Raw genomic sequence first — 21,731 nt, forward strand, 5'->3', positions numbered from 1 at the left:
CATATGAAAAAAGGTTCCATCTATACTTTTACATTTCCAACATTTCGGGCTCGTGTTGGGGTGCATCTTCGCTAACCTCAAAGGAGGAAGGTGCCATCTGTAAAACATTTTATAAGCATTTTCTTTATAAGCTGCCGATTTGGTGATCTTATTGTTTCTACTCCAAATCTTTTCCCATTCAGTTAATGTGATGCTCCGTCCAACGTTCCTACTCCAGGCTATCATATTCCCTTTGACTGTCTCTTCTTCTAACTCTACTTCTAATAGGTAGTTGTAAAATTTAGTTATATTTTTTTTGATCCTAGTAAAACTTTGTCTAAGTGCTGGGGTTTATTATTAATTCCGAATTCTTTTTTTATCTTGTTTATATCTACTGTGAATTTGGAGATATACCCACTCATCTATTTTAAATGCCCACTCTTGCAGTTCTTGTCGTGTTTTCAAATTTCCTTGTACATCTAATAAATCTTTGTATTTGATCATTTTAGTTATATCCAGATTGTTTGGATGAATCATTGCCTCCATTGTCGATAGCCAAATCGGTACTTTTAAATAGTGTTTTTTCCGTACTTTTTTCCAATTGGTTAATAGTGAATCTCTAATTAAGTGTCTGTGGAAATATGTCTGATTGACTTTCCCTACCTCCCATAAAAAGGCGTGCCATCCCCTCTGCAGGTCGTGGCCTTCTAATAGTAGCGTTCTTTTGTTAAATAAATTCACCCAATCTTTTAACCATACTAGAGTGGCTGCCGTATAATATAGTTCTCAATTTGGAAGTGCCAATCCACCCCTGCTCTTCAAATCCTGCAATGCCTTTACGTTAATTCTAGATTTCTTTCCTTGCCAAATGAATTTAACTGTTATTTTGTTAAGTTCTTCAAAAAAAAATTATGTAATTTGATTGGAATCGTCTGAAATAAGTATAAGAATTTTGGTAGAATATTCATTTTAATAGAAGCAATTCTGCCCAATAGTGAGAGTTGCAACCTACTCCATGATTCTAAATCTTTCTTTACTTGTTGCAACAATTTATCATAATTATTCTCTTTGAGTGTCTTACAATGTGGTGTTAGCCATATTCCTAAATATTTAACTTTCTTTGTTACCTGTATTCCCATCTTTACTTCTAATTCCTTTTTCTGATCTTCTGTTAGATTTTTAGTCATTAGTTTTGTTTTTTTCTGTTAATATTAAGTCCATCTACTGCACCGAATTGTTCTAATTCTTTTATCAATTTATGTCCTTTTTCTATTGGTTCCTCCATAAAGAAAACCATATCATCGGCAAATGCTTGCAATTTGTATTCTTCTTTTTTAATCTTCAATCCTTTAATCTCAGGGTTTTGCCTAATTCGTGTTAATAGTGTTTCTAAAGCGAATATGAAGAGGAGGGGTGAGAGAGGGCAACCCTGTCTAACCCCTTTTCCTATTTTTATTGGTCAAGTGTATTCCCCGTTTATTATGATATTGGCCTGCTGTGTATCGTAAATTGTTGTTATGATATTTTCAAATTTGGTGCCTAAATTCATGTTATAAATTTTTTGAATTAAGAATTGCCAATTTAAGTTATCGAATGCCTTTTCTGCATCTAAAAACATAAGTGCAGTTTGTTTTTCGGGATGGGCTTCATAAAATTCTAAAACATCTATTACTGTTCTTAAATTATTCCTTATCTGTCTAGTCAGGATAAATCCATTTTGGTCTTCATGTATATGCAAATTTAAAACTTGTTTTAGTCTGTTAGCTATAATAGAGGAGAATATTTTGTAATCGGTGTTTAGGAGTGAAATTGGTCTGTAGTTGTTTATATATTTAAGGTCAGAATCCTCCGTCGGGATCAGCGAAATCAATGCTCCCCTCCATGAGTCTGGCATCCTGGCTGCCAGTAAGACCTCGTTAAACAGTTCCATCATCAGTGGTCCAATTTGTTCTGCAATTGCCTTATATAATTCTGCCAGGATCCCATCTGGCCCCGGGGTTTTATTATTCCCCTGATTCTCTATTGCTGATTTCAATTCAGACCAAGTAATATCTTTATTTAATAATTCTATCAATTCATCTCCAATTACTTTGTCTTTCGTTTCATCTAAGTAATTTCTTATTTTATCCTCATTTTCTTCTTTTGTATATAACTCTTCAAAGTATTTGTGTACAATGTCTTTTTTCTTTTCTATCTCTTGTTGTATGTCGCCCTTCTCGTCTATTAATTGGTATATCAATCTCTTTTCTTTCTTTTTTTAAGTTTATAAGATAGCCATCTCCCTGGTTTATTAGCATATTCAAAATAAATTTGTTTGGTCATTTTCAAATTTATTTCAATTTTTTCTTGTTCAATTAAGTTCAAATTGTGTTTGGCTGTTATTATTTGATTTTGTACTTTTTGATCTTTAGGGGTCTTTTGTAATTGGGTTTCTAATTCCTTAATTTGTTGTTGTAATTTATTTTGTTGAGCATATTTTCTTTTATTTCTCATGGAGTTATAAGAGATTGTTATACCTCTTATAACTGCCTTCAATGTGTCCCAGATATTTTGTTTTGAAGTTACATCATTATCATTTTCCTTTAGAAAATAGTTTAATTCCTCCTTAAGTTTATTAGTATACTCTTTTTCTCTTATTAATTGGGCGTTTAATGTCCATCTTTTCTTTGGTTTTTCCCTACCTTTCCAAATTATTTGAATTGGGTTATGATCAGCCCATTCATTTGGTAAAATTTCGATTCCTTTTATTTCATTTGCAATTTCCCCATTCATCCACGCCATATCTATTCTTGTCCATATTTGATGCGGGTTAGAGTAAAATGTAAATTGTTTTTCTTCGGGGTATAATCTTCTCCATAGGTCCACCAAATTTAACTCTTTCATCATTTCCTTACATGTCTTGGGAAACTCTCTTTTTCCTTTTTTGTTCTTCCTCGCATTACTATGGTCCTTTTGGTAATCAGCAATAGAGTTAAAATCTCCTATAATACAGATATTCCTTTTTTTAAATCCTATTATTTTTTGATGTAAATATTTAAAAAACTCTTTCTGGTCTTCATTTGGGGCATAAATTGCTACTAATAGAATTGAAATGGTATTGATCGAGATCTGTAAAACCAGAGTTCTTCCTTCCAGGTCTGACCAAACTAAATCTGCTTTTAGATCATCTTTCACGTATATTGCAATCCCCCCCCCTTTTTTTAATCTGCTGGTGCAGTAAATAGCTTCCCTAGTTTCGGGCAGTCTAAATATCTTTCATCTACTTTCCTTATGTGAGTTTCTTGTAAACATATTATGTCGGTGTTTTGTTTAATTAATTTAGCAATTATCCTTTTCCTTTTTGTCGTCAAATTTAAACCATTTATATTGATGGATAGAAGTTTCTTTTCTTCCTCCATTTAGTTAGATCTGTTTCGCTCTTTGTCTCGTGATAATTCCGCTCTCTCCTTGTGCTTGCTGTGGACTAGATTCTTCTCTCTCCTGGGGTGGGTAGTCGTTCCCTTGGTTTCTTGGGATCCTTCTTTTTTATTTCTATGGTGACTTTGGTCTTCCTGTGAATTTCTTTTTAATTCCTCCTTACTATTTTGGTCTTCCATGCCTACTAGTTGTTCATAAAAGTCTTGAGCCTGTTTCATAGAATCTATTTTGATTTTCCTTTCTTTCCATGTTACTAACATCCCCTCCGGGATTAGCCATTTGAATAGGATTCTTTTCTGATTTAGATAACTGGCTAGAAATTTATAGTCTTGTCTTATTTCCCTTACTTTCCTTGGAATTTGCTTAAGGATCAAAATTTCTTTGCCTTTATACATTATTGTTCCATCTCTAGACATTCTAAATATTATGTCTCGAACACTCCTTCTCGCAAAAGGAATGTGCACCTCTCTCGGGCATTTATGACGTCTCGCATAGTTGGTGCTGACCCTGTAGACTTCATCAAATTCCCTGAGTATGTAATCTTTGTCTTTTCCCAATAGTTCGGCCAATATTTCTGCCATTAGCTGCTCGAGATCTTCTTCCTTAGATTCCTCCACATTCTGGAATCTCAGGTATGCAGCCGCCTTATCCATTTCTAGGTAGACCAGTGAATCTTCCATTTCTTTGCTTACATTTTTTAATTCTTCGTCTACCCTTTCCAAAATTTTTTCCATTCATTCCATCCTTGTCTCTATTTCTTTTATCATTGTTTTTTTTCAAGAGCCTGTTGTAGTGTTCCAATCTTGTCCTCAACCTTAAGAATGTCCGCTTTCATCTCAGCTTTTAACTTTCCCATCTCTTCTTTTAATTCACTAATATCCGCTCTTGTTTCATTATGATTTTTAATCATTATTTCTTGAAGTTTTGTCATTGATTCTTGCAGGATTAACAAAGTTGATTGTATATTAGCATTCGAGACATTGGTTTGCTTTTCCCCTGTTAGCGATTCTTCTATGGTTTTTTGGATTGTAGGTGAAGCTGTTGCCAGAGTGGTTGTTAAAGTCGGGGTAGCCTTCCTTCCCATTTTCAGGGCCGTGGTTGTTGTAAAAGTCATTTCTTTTAATAGTTGTTTTGTTGTTGGATTATATTAGTTATGTTGTCCCAAATTACCATTCAGTATTATAACCCTTATGTTAGAATTTCAATATCTGATTACTTAGTCTGCCTATCTACTAAGAAGTTGAGTTCTGTGTTCTTAACTAGTATCTAAAATGTATAAATATATGTTATTTTTGATCTTATGTCCTCAATCACATATATAATTTGGTTTAATCTATATTCAAATATTATAAAACACTATACAACACTATATGACAATCCATATGATAAATATATATAACAAGTAATATGTCAAGTCCAACCAGGTTTCAATTTTATAAGATTATAGGTTTTGTAAATATATATAAATTTTTATCTAATCTTATCTATCCCTATCTTAGTATTAAATATTCTAAGTATTCTAAGTCACCAATATTTTTGAGCCAAAACAGTATTACTTTTCCCCCAGTAAGTTGATTATATTCACACACTAAATTATACTATTATCGCATTAAATAATTAATACTAATATTAAATCTTATACTTATTAATTATGTAGTTCTTAACCTTCTTACTATTTTCCTTATCAAACTGGTCGAAGTATGACTATCCCTAATGTTACTAATTATTCAAAACAATTAAATCAGTTAGCAGTTCAGTTTAACAATCAATATACCTTTCATAAATAGCTAAATTTATAGCTGTTATAGAGAGAAAATGAAAAGAAAGAAATAATTTGCCTTAACACCAAACAAAAATCAGTAAATAGTAAAGAGGGTAAAAAGTTTAACAGAGTAATACCAAGGGAAAACTGAGAAGGAAGAGGGGAGGGTGATCAGAAGATGAATTTTTAGAGTCAAATTTAAGGGATTCTGTAATTTTCTTCAAACACACCAGAAGCAGGGAGGCAAAAAGTGCTGAATAATAGCTGCCAGCAATCAGACTCTTCCAAAACTTCCAATAACACACACACACACACACACACACACACACACACACACACACATAATAATAATTATTATTATTATTATTATTATTATTATTATTATTATTATTATTATTATTATTATTATTATTATTATTATTATTATTATTATTATTATTATTTTGTAAATGCTTCTAAGTTCAATGTCTTAATTTCCTTCACTTACAGCCTTCACCTCAGTTAGTCTAGAATAGAATAAAGTTCTCCTCAGAATCAGTTAAAGGTCTATTGAACAAATAGTGTCTGCTATTTTTTTGCAATGACTTCGGAATTTCAATGTATCTCGTATGGCGTCGCGTTATCCTTTCTTCACCAGCCTTGCTCCTCTTCGGGTTTTTAACCTAGGAAGTCTATCAATATAACAGTCCACTCAAGAATTCAAAATTCTCCACCGCTTTCCGATTCTTTCCAACAATTTCTTCTAAACTTCGTAGTCTTCTCCTTTCAATCACTATAATACACACTTTCACTTTCGTCTGCCGAGCCTTTCCGCCCACGCTGGTCAAACTTTTGCTTTTTTAGCCGCTGTTCTTTCCTGCTTTTGACAGATATTAACACAAAAATCACTTGCCGATCTCACTCTCCACCATTAAGCTCTTCCTGCGACCTCTTTCTCCACCGATCTTACGAACTGTCACTTACTCGCTTTTCACATCGGAGGCAATCCGGACTTTGGAGCCGCCATTGACAAGAGGCTGGCTCTTGCACGCTGGGCTCTGGAGGTCTTCTCTTCGCTGCCAGGGGGTTGCCTTCCCCCACACTGCAACTCGAGTTTCCCCCACACCGACACGAATCTCTCCAGGATTCGGGTATCCTCTGGGGATCGCACCAAGTGCAAGAAGAGTTAAGCTGAAACCGCAGACGGGCTTCTGCACCTCTACACGTCCTTATCTTGCACCGGAAGTTCTAAAATCTAATTTCTAATATTTCTCCAAAACTTCTGAGCACATGGGCAAGGCCATCATATGTGAAAATATGTTCCTTGTGCATAGTTAAATTTCCAACAGTTGGGTGGTAGGTTGGGGAACATCTTAGCCAGTCTCGCGGATCCAGATAATGAGGATGATGCCAAGAAGTTAGCTGACTTTAAACGGAACAACGAACGAGCTCTTTGTATAATTGGACTAACACTGAGTGACCAGCAGCTAGTCCATATTCGTGGAGAAGAGTCTGCTGCTAGATGTTGGGAGAATTTGAAGAGGATTTATGTTCGTGACAGTGTAGGTGCACGCATACATCTTACACGTAAACTGTTTCGAGCACGTCTTCTGAAAGGTGGAGATATGTTAGCTCATTTGAACTTTATGAAAAGAACTTTTCAGGAGCTACATGAAAAGGAACTGATATTTTCAGAGCTGCATCAAGTTTACATCATTCTTTCCTCATTGCATAAAAGTTATGATGATTATGTATCTTCACTGGAAGTCCTGCCCAGAGATAAACTGACATTGACTGACATAACCGGAAGATTGTTAGAAGAGGCAAGAAGACGGCTGGATAGGGACCAACTGAGAAAGGAACAACCACAAGAAGAGGATTTGTCTTCAATTGCCTATACTGTTAGGAAATGTTTTTCTTGTGGGGCTAGGGGACATATAGCTAAATTCTGTAAGAAAGGAAAATGACAGAATACTGGTAATCACCAGATGGCTAAGAAGAATGTTAGTTTAGCTATGTCTAGCAATTCAACTGTAAACCATGATTTGTGGGTTGTTGATAGTGAAGCATTGCAGTGCATTACTAGAAATAGAGAGAGGTTTGTAACGATGTCTACAAGTAAGCAACATGTATCATTGGCAAATGGATGGAAGATGAAAGCATCTGGTGAAGGTACTGCATATTGTTCTTGTATAAATGAGCATTTAACTATGTTATATGTACCTAAACATATAATTTGTTATCAGTAATTTGTTATCATTAATTTGTTATCAGTAAGGGCTTTAATTAATCTTGGTTATGTAGTAACATTTAGGGGAGATAACTGTATAATAGAAAAAGAGGGTAAAAGTGTTACTGCTAATTTAGAGAATGATTTATATGTGATACATGATGATCAGTTGAAGATGGCTAACTCAATTTATAACAATGTTAAGACACATGATGAATGTATACATTTACTGCATAGATGTCTGAGGCACATTAATTTCAAAATGCTCAAACAAACTGTTGACTTGTCAGAGGGAGTAAAATTGAAACCCTGTAGCAAGTATTTAAACTGTAATGCCTGTATCCAAGAGAAAAGCAAGGTTATTCCAGCAAACAGACTTAATGGGTTTAAGACCAAGGAATCTTTAGAGGTTGTTTTTGCTGACATAATTGGTCCTAAGAAACCTAGTTTGGGAGGTGCCTGCTATGTTTTGAGTATAATGGACCATTACTCACAGTATGGTTTCTGCTATCTCATGGAAAAACAAAACAGAAACATTCCAACATTTCTTTAACTGGCTAAGATTTGCTGAGAGAAAAATGAGGAGTAAAGTAATTACTTTAGTTACTGATAACGGGACTGAGTTTGTTAACAATACATTCCAAACTATGCTGAAATTGGCTGGTGTCGAGCATAAACGTTCTGCACCTTACAGACCACAACATAACCCATTTGTAGAATGAAGAGGGCAAACATTACAAGCCACGGCTCGCACTATGTTACCTGATTCAGGTTTGCCTGAAACACTGTGGGGTGAAGCCATAATGTGTAGTAACCATGTTTTAAACAATGTAGTTAACACAACAACTGGTGAATTGCCATTCACTCATTGGCATGGCAGAAAACTAAATTTAAGTTATCTACACACATTTGGAGCTCCAGCATGGGTGCATATTCCCTCACAAGTGAGACTGAAAGGGCAACATAGAGCTAAGAAGTTATTTTTTGCAAGTTATGAGGCCAACCATAGATCATTTAGATTCTGGGATCTCATGTTTATTGTAGTGCTAGTGCAAAATTTCTTGAGCACGTTGGGTGGGATAAACTGGAACAGGAATCCAGCAATGATATTATTATTGACACCCAAATAGTCCCTAAAGATAAAATAAGTAAACCCCAAATAGCAATTAAAGAGAAAGAACAGGAGGAAGTAGGAGAACAGGCACAGGAGGAGGTAGAAGAACAGGAGCAGGTGGAACAGGTGAGTCCACCAGTAAGTCCTGTATTACCAAGATGTTCAACCCGTGTAACACGACCACCTGATAGATATCAGGCTAGTATTGTATGCCAAGTGAATACAGTTCCAAGTAACTATAGTGAACTAAAACTGTATCCTGCTAAGGATTAGGCTGTTTGGCAGGAAGCAATGGATAAGGAACTGAAATCCTTACAAAAACTGGAGGTATATGAAAATGTCAGATTACCACCAGGTGAACATGCCATAGGGTGTAAATGGATTTCTAAGCTAAAGACAGGTGTAGATGGGACTGTCACCCACAAAACCAGGTTAGTAGCGCAAGGGTTCAATCAGACAGCAAATGACTATGATGAGGTGTTTGCACCTAGTCTGAAGGCTACTACATTAAGGGCAGCATTAGTGTGGGCAGCTAAGGAGAAATACACTGTAAATCATTTGGATGTAGAGACGGAATATCTGCATGCACCATTGCAACACACTATATATTTAAAGAAACCTTTAGGTATCAAAAATGATAATACAACTGATTGCTGGAGATTGAAAGAGTCTTTATGGCTTGAAGCAATCAGGATATGAGTGGAACCAGTGTATAGTTAAGAAATTAACTAAGATAGGCTTTGTAGCTGGCATGGCTGATCCATGTTTGTTTAAAAAGGAAAGTGATGGTATAGTATCATTGTTGCTATTGTTTACTGATGACATAGCATTAATCACCCAAACTGAACAAGAAGCTACTGAAATAATTTCACTATTAGAAAAGAAATTTAGGATAAAACAGTTAGGAGAAATCAAACAATATCTTGGTTTAAAGATAGATAGAACTAGGGGAGAATACAAAATCTCAGAGGCAGATAAAATTAACCAATTACTAAAGAATTTTAAAATGGAACTTTGTAAGCTGGCTAAAACACCGATGAGCCAGGAGTTTAGCCATAGTGATGTTCAAAGTCCTGTTTTTGATAAGAACATTTATCAGTCCTTGATTGGTAGCTTATCTTATCTCAGTAATTGGCCAGATATAGCACACTGTGTTAATCAATTAGCGAGATTTAACATTGAGCAGACTGAAAGGCTCTGGCAAGCTGCTAAGCGTGTGTTCAGATATCTGAAACAAACAATGCATTATGCATTGTATTTGGAGCCTAAAGATGAACTAAGTCTAACTGCATATGCCGATGCAAGTTTTGCTACAGACATAAATACACGTAAATCTACATCGGGTACTGTAGTATTATTTGGAAAAGTGTTGATTGGATGGAGGTCTATTCGACAGAAACATTTAAGTTTGTCAACAATGGAGGCTGAATTCTCATGTTTGTCTTTATTATGTACAGATTTAGTTTTTTTATAAGCAACTATTGATTGATATGGGAATTGATGTAACAGATTCTATTGTTGTTTATGAAGACAACCAATCAGCAATACAGATGGCTTCAAATCTTGCTGTTAAGACAAGAACAAAACACACAGATTTAAGATATTTAAATGTGAGACAATTTGTGCAAAGTAAGATGATTAAGCTGGAATACTGTATGTCAGAAAATAACATCGTAGATCATTTTACAAAAGCTCAAGGCTCTGTTAAAAATAAGGTTTGCTGTGAGGATTATGGACTTAGAATGTAAGGTTGTATATATTGTCCTACCCAAAGGGGAGAATGTTAGGAATGTAAGTCACCTAACAGTTGGGTTGGAAAATATATAAACCAGGATAGACATTTTAATATTGTCTCTTTAAGGGAATGCTAAAATTGTAATTGGGTGTGGTTCCTCAAACGACCATAAGATGGAGCCAGAATCCTGGGTTGTTCTGTTGTTGCTGAGAGTGCTGCCTTTCCTGCATTTTTCTATTGACTGTTACTGATCAACGTTATTCTTGGATTTGATATGAGTCTATTACTGAACTGCTTTTTGATATTGGACTTTGATTTGGATTATCCCTGGACTGAAAACTGACTGCTTTAACTGTGAATGACTTGGACTGCTTGTTGGACTTTGCTTAACTGGAAGTAAAAACCTACATTTTACTATACAGTGTATCTGTGTGCTGTTTGTGTGTTATTCTTCACCACTCTCACTATGTCTCCCTGTGTGTGCTCATTCTCCTAATGGGGAATTACCTCAACTGGAACAGCTTGCCCTCAGAAGATGTGGGAGCGCCATCACTTGAGACTTTCAAGAAGAGATTGGACTGCCATTTGTCAGAAATGATGTGAGGTCTCCTGCTTGGGCGGGGGGTGGACTAGATGACCTACAAGGTCCCTTCCAACTCTGATTATCTGTTATCTGTTAAATAACTGAAATTTGGAAAAATGGGACAAATTAAGGCTGTCCTTCATGGGAAGGATAGCGGCAATGAAGATGAATATACTACCCAAATTATTATTCCTTTTTCAAAATGCCACCATAAAAATTAGAAAAAAAGTTTTTTGATAATTTGAATAGAATAACGGCGAATTTTATATGGCAAAAGAAAAAACCAAGAGTCAAATTGAAGTTGCTGCAAGATGCTACTGAAAGAGGAGGATTTGGCCTACCCGACTGGAAATTATACTACAGAGCTGCAACCTGAGTGAAATATTGGATTAATCATAGAAATAAAAGAATACTAACATTAGAAGGTTACAATTTACAGTTGGGATGGCATACCTTCCTCTGGTAGGATAATTTAAAGGGCTACAACTATGTGCAAAGGCATAAAGTTAGACAGACTCTTTTAAATACATGGTATAAGATAAAAAGACAAATGTATGTAGAAACACTTATTTGGCTATCAACTTTGGAAGCATTGATGCACCCACACCTTTTGAGACAAGGAAAAATCATCACTTATGAAGATATACTAAATGACAAAGGGGAACTACAATCCAGACAAGATTTAAAGAACCAGGGAATTGATGTGGAAAGGTGGGCCTATTTGTAACTCCAATCAAAATATTTAAGAGACAAGAAATAGTGGGGAATTAGTAGAACTAAGATAAAATTAGATGAATTTTTATTAGGATCTGAGAAGATGATTAAAAATATATATCGTTTTATTGGAATTTAAATTAGAAGAAGAAAAAGTAAAGGAAACAATGGTGGTATGGATGAAAAATTTCCTTTATAGCATTAATTTAGACAATTGGCAAAAACTTTGGAAAAGAAATTAAAAAATGACTTTAGCTATACCGTTCAAGGAAAATTTGTATAAATTATTTTATAGAGGGCACGTACCTCCATCAAGATTGGCAACAATGAATTCAAAACTTTCTCCAACATGCTGGAAATGCAATAAAGAAAAAGTAACTTATTATCATTTATGGTGGAGTTGCAAAGAGGCCCAAAATATTGGCAAAACCTACACAAGTAGATAGAAGAAATGTGTGGAATGAAAATACAACATAGACCAGAGTTCTTTCTGCTAGGGATTAATACGAGGAAATATGATAAAGAAAACATATATTTAATAATCCATATAATTACTGAGGCAAGACTGGCGTACACACAGAATTGGAAAAGTAAAGATACCCCAAATGAATTTGAAATATTGAGGAAAATCATGATGTGCACAGAAATGGATAAACTAACAAAGGAACTAAAAAATAAGGAAGATTCGGATTATTATAAAATATGGGACAAATTTTATGGTTGGCTAGAGATGAGGAAGATTCATGAGAATAAGGAATGATTATATGTATATTTAATGTATATGGAATAAAATTATGTAATATTATTATTGGATTTAGCAAAGTAATGACAAAGATTGATGTTAGGAAGACTATACCAGGTTCAACATTTTTAATGTAATTTTGTTTGTGTTTGTGTTCGTTTGCTTGTTTAATAAAGAAAAACTTTTATATATAAAAAAGATGTTACTACCAGTTTGGTGACCCACGCCAAATCCTTGCTACCGATTCGCCTGAACTGCAAATCAGCTGAATACAATCACTACTTAGATCCCCTTATTATACCTGTTCCCCAAATTTATGGATGTCAGATCCCCCTGCATTCTATAAAATGGCAATGCTGTAAATCTTTTCTTATTCTCAAACTAGCTCGATACCCATGCTTCTCTATGAAACTATGTGGTGGGGAAAATAAGGGGGGGATATTCTGCTTCTGCCTACCAGCATCCATTGGTATTCATCTGGCTAGTGTACTGTCAGTGTGTGAGAGAGTTGAGTGCTATTTCGAAAGTGAAATAGTATTTGCTGTGTGAGCAAGAAGGAGAGAGCAAGGAGCCTGGGTGTGACTTAGGTCAACTGTTCTGTACTAATGTTGCTTGGTGCTGTGAAACTAAAACTAAAACTGAAACTCCTCTGCTTGTGTTTTGTATTTGCAACAGATTTCTTTTTAGGTGGGGAGGGGGAGTAGAACTCTTTAGCATCAGAGCGTGCTAATACCAGTAATAATATATGAAATACTAATGCTCTGAAGGTCATTAAAAAAAAATCCTTTCTTATTGAGCACCTAGAAGCCAAGAACATACATGCCAAATTTCAAACTTGTAGGCTTTACGGTTCTGGAGATTTTGTGATGATGTGTGTGTGGTATTTTGCTTTTATGTATATATAGATTGGATTCAAAAGAGCACTGAATGCTATTGCACACTTTTGTGATCTTCAGGAACTAAATATTAATTACCAGAAGTAAAAAATAATGATAAGACAAAACAGCATTGATGATGGCAGATGGGATCAGCACAGGGCAAATCTCGTCCAAATATCTTGGGAACAACATTTTATACCTTGGAATCTTGGAAAAAATGGAGATAGGTGAGGTAATTCTCTCTTTCTTCCAAATTATATTATTCTCTTCTGCTTTTTCTCTCTCTCTCCCCCCCCCCCCCTTTAATCTTCTAATGATTAATCTATGGAAGATTTAGTTGTAGCACTTATTCAGCTCTCAAATTCATATGATGGAAATTTAAGTACAGTAGACACATGTAATTCAAAACAAATCACAAGTGTCATCAAATGTTCTTTTCTTGATAAATATTTCAAAATTATTACACCAGATGGACTTGTTTTGTCACATTTACAATCCATTAACTTTTTTTTTTCTCTGTCAGAAAAATCACCTGGTCTCATTGGGATCTCAGGACACAAAAATCTCTATTACAAGCAAGTAAGTGTATGTCTTGTATTAAGAAGCAATTTGATAAAATTAACTATCCTGCAAATAAATATAATATGCTGATGAGTATACTATGTCTATTATATCAGATAACACTGGAAAACTATTTCAGTTCAGTTATCTATATATAGTGATACCCCCACCTCCAACAAAATGTCCACTGTTGAATAAATTCATAAGACCCTATAGTTCTGCAAAAGTGTCTCTGAAGATTAGTATCTTGGAACATCCTCTTAATTGTCCTGGCCATATCATCATGACTATATTGTTTAGGAATATTAGAAGGTATCATCTATTTTGCAGTAGGAAGTATTGTCTTGGTCAGGATTCTGGCATAACATGGACCTAAAATATTGATTACCTTGGTCAATTATCTTTGTTGCGACATCACAGAACTGTGCCTCTCCTGTTCTATCAAACCTCTTAGTGATATTCAGTACCATTAACCATAGTATGTATGGTAGGCAATAGGAGGCAATACTTTATGGTGGTTCTACTCCTTTCTGAATAGATAATTCTACTGGGTGTGCATGTGGAAAAACCAACTGAAATCTTGCCCCATCCCTTTGGGATGGAATAGGGATCCCCCCTCTGTGAAGCCACTAGGAAAGGTCATGCCAATCTGGGGTGAGAATTATCAATACATCCCCACCTCAGGATAGGCCAAGGATGCTGTGAAGATTCTGACCCAATATATGGAGTAAAAACAAATGCAAATTTGGAAAATGTGGATCCCTGGAGAAACAGAGTTGCTTCTTGTATCAGAGTTGCTTTTTGTATCACATTACAGTCCCAAAGTTAGTCTAAGTAGGATTGCATTTTCCTGAAGAACCTAATTTTTATAATTACTTGGAAGTTCTGCGGAACATTAATTATACTATTATCACAACACTAATATCAGTAATTTGTTCCATGGCCAAGGTCTTTTTAAAATACAGCTTTCTCCATATTGATGCCTCTCTCAGAAGTCAATTGGCAGGATGCTGGCTAATTATTATGCAATTAAATCAGCATTCTTGAAGTGAAAGGTTGTGGAAGTCTCCTCTTATGTTCCGGAATGCAATGGGCTACAATCATGCCATGGAGATATTCTATAAAAAATGAGTTAGCAAGAAACAACAATTCTAGAGAAAAAGAGTCACATGAGCATATTGTTGGTTAAAAACATGGAAGTAGTTTAACCATTGCCATGGTGGTACAGTGGTTAGGGTGCAATACTGCAGGTTGCTTCTGCTGCCTGCTGCCTGCTGGCTACCTGCAACTTGGCAGTTCAAATCTCACCAGACTCAAGATTGACTCAGCCTTCCATCCTTCCGAGGTTGGTAAAATGAGGACCCAAAATTGTTGGAGGCAATATGCTGATTCTGTAAACTGCTTAGAGGGCTGTAAAAAACTGTGAATTGGTATATAAGTTTAAGTGCTATTGCCATTTGTCTTTCTATGTAATTTAACTGAATTACAGATTATTTGTCTTTCCATGTAATTAACTGAAATGTTGGTAGCTCCACAAAACAAAAACAGTTTTTTTCCAGAAATCCATGGCTGAGTTTTATTTATGCTGAGGGCAGACTGAGAACTGAACTAATAAAATCAGTCAATCAGGGATTAGAAATAAACACAACCTATCAATCAATTCTTTCTAGCAAAGAGACTGAGATAATAATCTGCTTTCCTCTATGGGATGTAGCTAATTATATAGCTGCATAAATTAGTATCTGGCCTGCAAAAGATCATTTGCACCACTGCTTTGCTACTGCAAGCTGATTGTTCTGTGATGGGCTAATGGTCAAATTTGGGTACTTCATAGCCTCTTTTTGCTCAGTTTTTATACAATTCAACAATAATTTTATTTCTTTCATTCAGAATATAACAGCAGACTTATTCACAGTTGTCTTTTACCAAAAACAGAGAAATAACATGATAACAAAGAAATGAGAATCCGATGAAAAGAACACACTTCCAGGCAGAAGCACAAGTTGAGTTTTATTCATAGCAATGTTGATGGGAATGTTGGCGTAAATTCTCTCCAAGGAGAATGTTCCAAGTAGAATATAGAATTCAAAACAGGTATTTTTTTAAATAAAGTACACACAATGTTATTTTGTTTTTGATTATATATAAATTTGGCAAGTTTTGTTCAAATGTTTTATACAAATCCAAGTTCATTGCAAATTTATAATACTCTGCACATTTCTACAATATAATCCTGAATATAGCATTTTCAGTATTTATGGCATCTGTATTTTGCAAACAAAATAATCAATCACAGCCTGGACTAAAAAATGCCCACTGCTTTAAGTTAGTGATATATAATAATAGAACAGGATATAAAGAGCAAGTAGCTTTGTTAAGTGTGTGGACATTTTAGATGAGATACTAAATTGTGGGTATTAAGGGATTACAAATATCTGTAATATGATCTGTGAATTTTAAAGAAAACCAGTCACTTTACTTAAGATGCTGGTGTTAATAATAAAGAAAACAGTGAATCACAACTACAACAGTGTAGAAGCTGCAAATGTTAATAATCATTTTTACTGAGATATCCTGTTGATTCAAAGATCTGAAGTGACTAGTGGGAGATAACCCTCACTTCCTCATTTACTGTAGCTTTACTCTACTTCTTTCCCTCTTGTTAAAGCACCTGCAATGCTGGATCTAGTTTGGAGATTGTGCTGTTAGGTCATATTGTCCTTTTTATTTGGAACTGTGCTCCAGCATTTAAAAAAAATAAGAAAATTCCTTTAGTAACACCTTTTATATTCAAATATTCTTTTAATCTTGCCCAGTAGTAAAATGTTAATGGAAGTGGTGTTTTTCATTAGCAATGGATAAGAATGAGAGGCAGAAAGCAAAGAGAGAACTAGCTCTTTTACAGTCCCATCAAAACCAAATATCCAATATGTATCATGTGTTCTCTTCCTGGTTTGCTTAAAAAAACCTTTCCAGTTGTTAACTGTAATACTGAGGAGAAACAAATGATTTAGTTGCAGTCATATACAAAATCATAATTGCTTGGCTCCTTTGGAATAGGTGGTGGCGCATCGGGAATCTGTATGTTCTCCAGATCCAGAAGACGCAACTTTATCTCCATACTGAGCAGAGTGTCCAAGTCGTTACGTGTCAGTTCACTCATCATATCTTTTCCAAGTAGGGCATTTAGACCATCTGTCCATACACAGTACTATCGTGGGAGGGGAAAAGAGGGAGAGTTGATTTTTATAAATGCATCCAAAATACCATGCCAAAATACCAAAATATAATTCAGTAATTATATTTTAGGGAAAATATTTTACAATATCAAAACTTTTAACTTATAATCTAGATAACCTAGGATTTGGTTACCTAGGTAATGTGGGATTAAAATAAAACATATATCTTGTTTGAGGATGACATTATACAGCAAAAAAAAAAAAAATTAGGTGGTTTCAGTATAAAATCGACATATTGGGAAGAGAGAAGCAGCAGCAAAAGTGATTTGTGCTTGCAATGTCTATAGTATTTATAACCAGAAAATAAAACACAAAAGTCACAATTAACCCAATTGATTAAGATAAAAGGAAAATATATTATTTTAAAATATTTTAAAAGGGTTAGAATTAATACTGTGGCATACTGTGCAGACTATACAGCAATAGTGGCTATGGTCATGGAAATGAAATCAGATTTTTTTGATAAATATTGAGATAAAACAAATCAGAATCACCATGTTATTTAGAAAAGAATGGGAATGATTTCTGCATTTGCATAGAGAGGGAAATACTGAATAACATGTTTCATCAATTCAATTATTCTCCCATTGAATTGACAGTCTCTGTTTGAAAGGGATTTTTTTCAGCAGCTATTGAGAGGCATTGACTCTGGCTAAGGATAAGGCCCTTTGGAATTTTGGGATCATTACCAGTACAGTAAAAAAAATAAATCTGTTTCACTATTTTTTTTAAATTAAAGAGAAGTCATATTCCTGAAGCCAATAACTCCAGAGAAACAAGGTTAGAAAAATTGTTTGAAATCATCAGCAATTCAAGATTTCAACAACAATCAAGATGATTTTAAAATCCGGAAGAAGGCGGAGCCTCCTTGCTGACAGACCGTAGATCGCATCTCTCTGCGGCTATGGTCCGTGCTCTTTCGTTGGAGAGCCCCGATCATTACGATTAGGGGCTGAAGCTGCCTTGGAGGGGTGGTGGAGTAAGGGGAAGCCACAAGCCAGGTTGAGGGGAGCTGCATCTCCCCTCCTGGGCTTGGTCTTTTCCCCCGAAGACGACTGCAGCGGTGCTTTAAAATGGCCACCCTGAAGATGAGGACTCAGCTGGATTAAGATTTGTGCAGGAGGGAAGAAAGATGGATAACATCTGAACCGGGACAATTGGGCGATGCAACTAAACAAAAGTACCCCGGGATTAAGGTAACATGGAATTTTTAAGAAAAGAAAAGTGAGCGGTGAAATTACAAAGGGACAGGAAAAAAAATAAGAAAATATTTCTGACAGCTAAGTGGGGCTTCGAACCGGGAAAGGAAGAAGCCAGAACTAAAGATTTAACTAAATTGGACTAAAATATTTTGGCAATAAACAGGCATAAAATAAAGCTGGACTTAAGATTGTCAAAAAATAATAAAGTTTACAAACTGGAGACTGGACTGTGTTGGAATATTGAGGTTCGAAAAACCCTAAATAAAAAATAGGGGAAAAAGGTGAAGACTTTGTATAATGGAGAGTGCCACCGTTTGACAAAAACTTGAGCTCAAACAAGGGAAAGCATTCTGTTTCTGAATGAACTTGTGTGGATATAATATTAAAGAAATATTGAAACAAAGTAAGAATCTTAGAAAGTGAAAGCAGAACTAGAATAAAGAAAAAAGCAAGGAAAGACTGACTGTGGGATTGATTGATGTTTTTGGTATAGACCCTGGGCTGGAACAATTGAGAACTTTAGAAAATTGAAAGAAGAAAGAAGGAAAGTAAAAGTGTTTTTTTTTGTGGACTTTAACGATCATAAAATACAAGAGTGTGTAATGATGATATCTCTTCGGTAATTAAAAATGGAACTTAAAAATATGAGAGAATTACTACAGGAAAGAGGCGAATCACTTTGTTCTGTGTTAGAAAAAATGGAAATGGCGATTGAAGAACAAGAAGAGCTTCAGAGGAGGAGTCGACTGAAGGAGAAGACATCTTAAATAGACAACTAACACAAAGAACGCTACAAAGAAGTGGGGAAAGAAGGAAGGTTAAAAAGTTGAGACTTAAGAAGGCAATCAAAAGGGGGAATACCTGTGAAGTTGGGAAAGACAGAAAGACCCAGCAGAAAAGGGGAAAGGAAGATATTAAGAAAGAGAGGGATATAAACTGGAATGAGAAAAGATATGGGGAAAAGAGGGGGAGGAGAAGCAGTAAGAAACAGGCGCATGAAATAAAGAAATACAGAAATAGTAAAGTGTTGAAAAGAAATGTTTTTTTCAGAGATAATGGTTGATGAATTAAAAAGGGGATTCTGCAGGGTGACAAGGGGTAATAAGAATATTTCTACAATTAAAAATATTTAGAAAATAGGGTAATATAGATATTGATAACTTATTAAAAATTAAGGGGGGAAAATATGCTGCGGAATCCAAATGAAAAGATGTAATGATTATTATTGTAACTTCTTAAAAATAATGGTTTATTGGGAATCAAGATGAGGGAATAAAGGTATATTTTAACCACTGAGGTGTCACACTCAAAGCAGTAAAAGGGGGGAAACCTATACTTGTTTTTTTTCTTTAGTGTTAAAACTTGTATTAATTTAGAATTTATAAAAAGAACGTGTAATGGAAAGGGAATATGACAGACTAAAGAACCAACTAAATTAATAAGTCAATATAGACTATTAAAAGCAAGGAGAGACATTGGCAACCTATTATTATTATTATTATTATTATTATTATTATTATTATTATTATTATTATTATTATTATTGTTATTGTTATTGTTATTGTTATTGTTATTGTTATTAGGCAAACACATATTGTTTATCTTTATTTTTAAAATAAATATTAAAGGATTATATTTGAAATAATTGAAATGAAACAAAAAGATGTTTCGATTGAGATTAATGAAAGAGGCTAGAATTAATGTGTTTGTTTCTCTCCTTACTGAAAATTTGGAATGGAAAAGGTAATAATAGAATTAAGTATGCATATATGAATGTGTAATTGCTGTCATATTTGTATGTAAAGGTGATGACCTGGAAATATGTTGTCCACTAAAAAGAGATTTTTGTTTCTATGTGAAAAACTGAATAAAATTTGTTTAAAAAAGATGATTTTAAAAGCTATTAAATGCAACTGTGAAGAAAGGATTTAAATAAGGCAACCTAAAAATAAAGATTTAACTTACATCGGCCCATGTCCTAGTGGTTTGTTAAGTAGAAATTATAATCACCCATAGTTTTTAATCTTATAAAGGATTGTTTTTTTCCCCTTTTTGTGAAAGCAAACAGTACATGATGTATTTTAATCTCATTTAAACTTTTTAAAAAATTATAGTTGGATGGCTGATGCACTATTTTGCCAACTTGAAAAGAAAATATTAATTACTATTGGTTTTCTTATATTATCAGCATCACTGAAATTTTTAGTCATTTTGAATTCCTAATTTAGTTTAAGAAATTCTGCCTTTTTGTTCAAAGTATCATTATGAATTTGCAATTTCTAGAATCTTAAAAAATGAAGCTGATCTATCTATTTCACCCCCTCCCCTTCCCAAGGAAAAATTTGGTGAAGTGCTGTTTAACTCAACTAGTGATCAGAAGGAATAATTATCTAATCGCCTTTTCATATATTTTTTAAATACATAAATTTACCTCATGCTTGTCAGGAGCAATGAAATTTAGCTGTCCATTTGAATCAAATAGTATAGAGAAAGCAAGTTCAAGCACCTCCTGAAAAAACACAATAATAAAGTAAAAAAAGAGACTATAGTTGTATTTCCTAGTCTCACTTCATACCCATATATTTGTGTGTCTTGTGTACATTTAAAAAAAGATATGTTTCAAAAGATGTCTAAATAGCAAATAGTTACTATAATTGTACATCTGATGGCTCATCAATATAACATTAAAAATCGATACCACTAACTACATTGAGTTATCTCTATAATATTAAAAAAGAATTTTTGAACATAGTAACACAGTCACTATGTCATTGCTTATAAATTGTAAAATAAAAAAGAAAGGAAAGAAAAAAAGAAAAAGAAAAACATTTTTAAAAACAATGTTTTCTGACTTCCAACTTTGTTTTCCCACCAACTTGTATTATTTATTAATATAAAATTTAAAAATCCGGCTCTAAATGTTTATATTTGCCTTGCTGCATAACATGTGTGATATATATGGAAGTCATTCTTTCTTGAGTTTAGTCAAATTTCTATTTTGTATATAATGTTATTATTGCCAATTCCACACATTCTCCAAGTTTAAATTCCAGATCAGATACAGTTAATACCACATTTTCACATAATTTTGAGCTGTGCTAGTCTGCCTTTCTTCTTCACCGCTAAAAGATTACATAAGAGGAATTGAGTAAGTTCTGGGTTATTCCTATGTAGAAACTTTTTGCTATACAAGTAGAAATCTAACTGAAACATTAAATTGCAAAATTCTAGTCATGCATTTCTACATACAGAGTAAGAAAAAAATAAAAAGATGTTTTTGTGTGTAAATTTCTGTGTGAGGAAATTCAAGGCCTACAGATATAACTATATTTCGGGAAGCATTTTGTTTCCTCCATTACAATGTATTTTATGAACTTTTGATCTATTTTTTAAATTTAAAACATTCTCAATTGAAAGAGAAAACAATGAGAACAATCTTCTTTTCTTGGAGCTCTTTTACATATCCAGAAGAATTATATGGCATATCCAGGGGTGGGATTCAAATGTCTTAACAACCGGTTCTGTGGGCATGGCCTAATTTGTGGGCGTGGCTTGATGGTCACATGATGGCCAGGCATGGCTTGGTGGTCATGTGA

The 21,731-nt window shown here is 34.4% G+C and overlaps 1 protein-coding gene across 12 annotated transcripts in view; it reads right to left on the bottom strand.

Annotated features, from left to right (window-relative positions):
- Window positions 1-15,688: 15,688 nt before the first annotated feature.
- The window catches only part of ELMO1 (engulfment and cell motility 1), a 536,034-nt gene continuing 529,991 nt past the window's right edge, over window positions 15,689-21,731 (bottom strand). For 10 of the 12 annotated variants that reach the window (XM_087947669.1, XM_087947675.1, XM_087947673.1 and 7 more), the window contains 2 exons: window positions 20,567-20,644; window positions 15,689-16,905 (listed from right to left, as the gene is read on the bottom strand). In XM_087947669.1, the coding sequence (XP_087803795.1) occupies window positions 16,705-16,905; window positions 20,567-20,644 (279 nt within the window). In that variant the 3' untranslated portion in view covers window positions 15,689-16,704. The remainder of the gene's footprint in view (window positions 16,906-20,566; window positions 20,645-21,731) is intronic. The other 2 variants (XM_087947674.1, XM_087947672.1) reach the window with 1 other exon arrangement.

This window comes from Notechis scutatus, chromosome Z, assembly GCF_049901735.1.
Source record: "Notechis scutatus isolate UNSWTSFEM ecotype Mainland chromosome Z, rNotScu1.2, whole genome shotgun sequence".
NCBI classification, from domain to species: Eukaryota; Metazoa; Chordata; class Lepidosauria; order Squamata; family Elapidae; genus Notechis; species Notechis scutatus.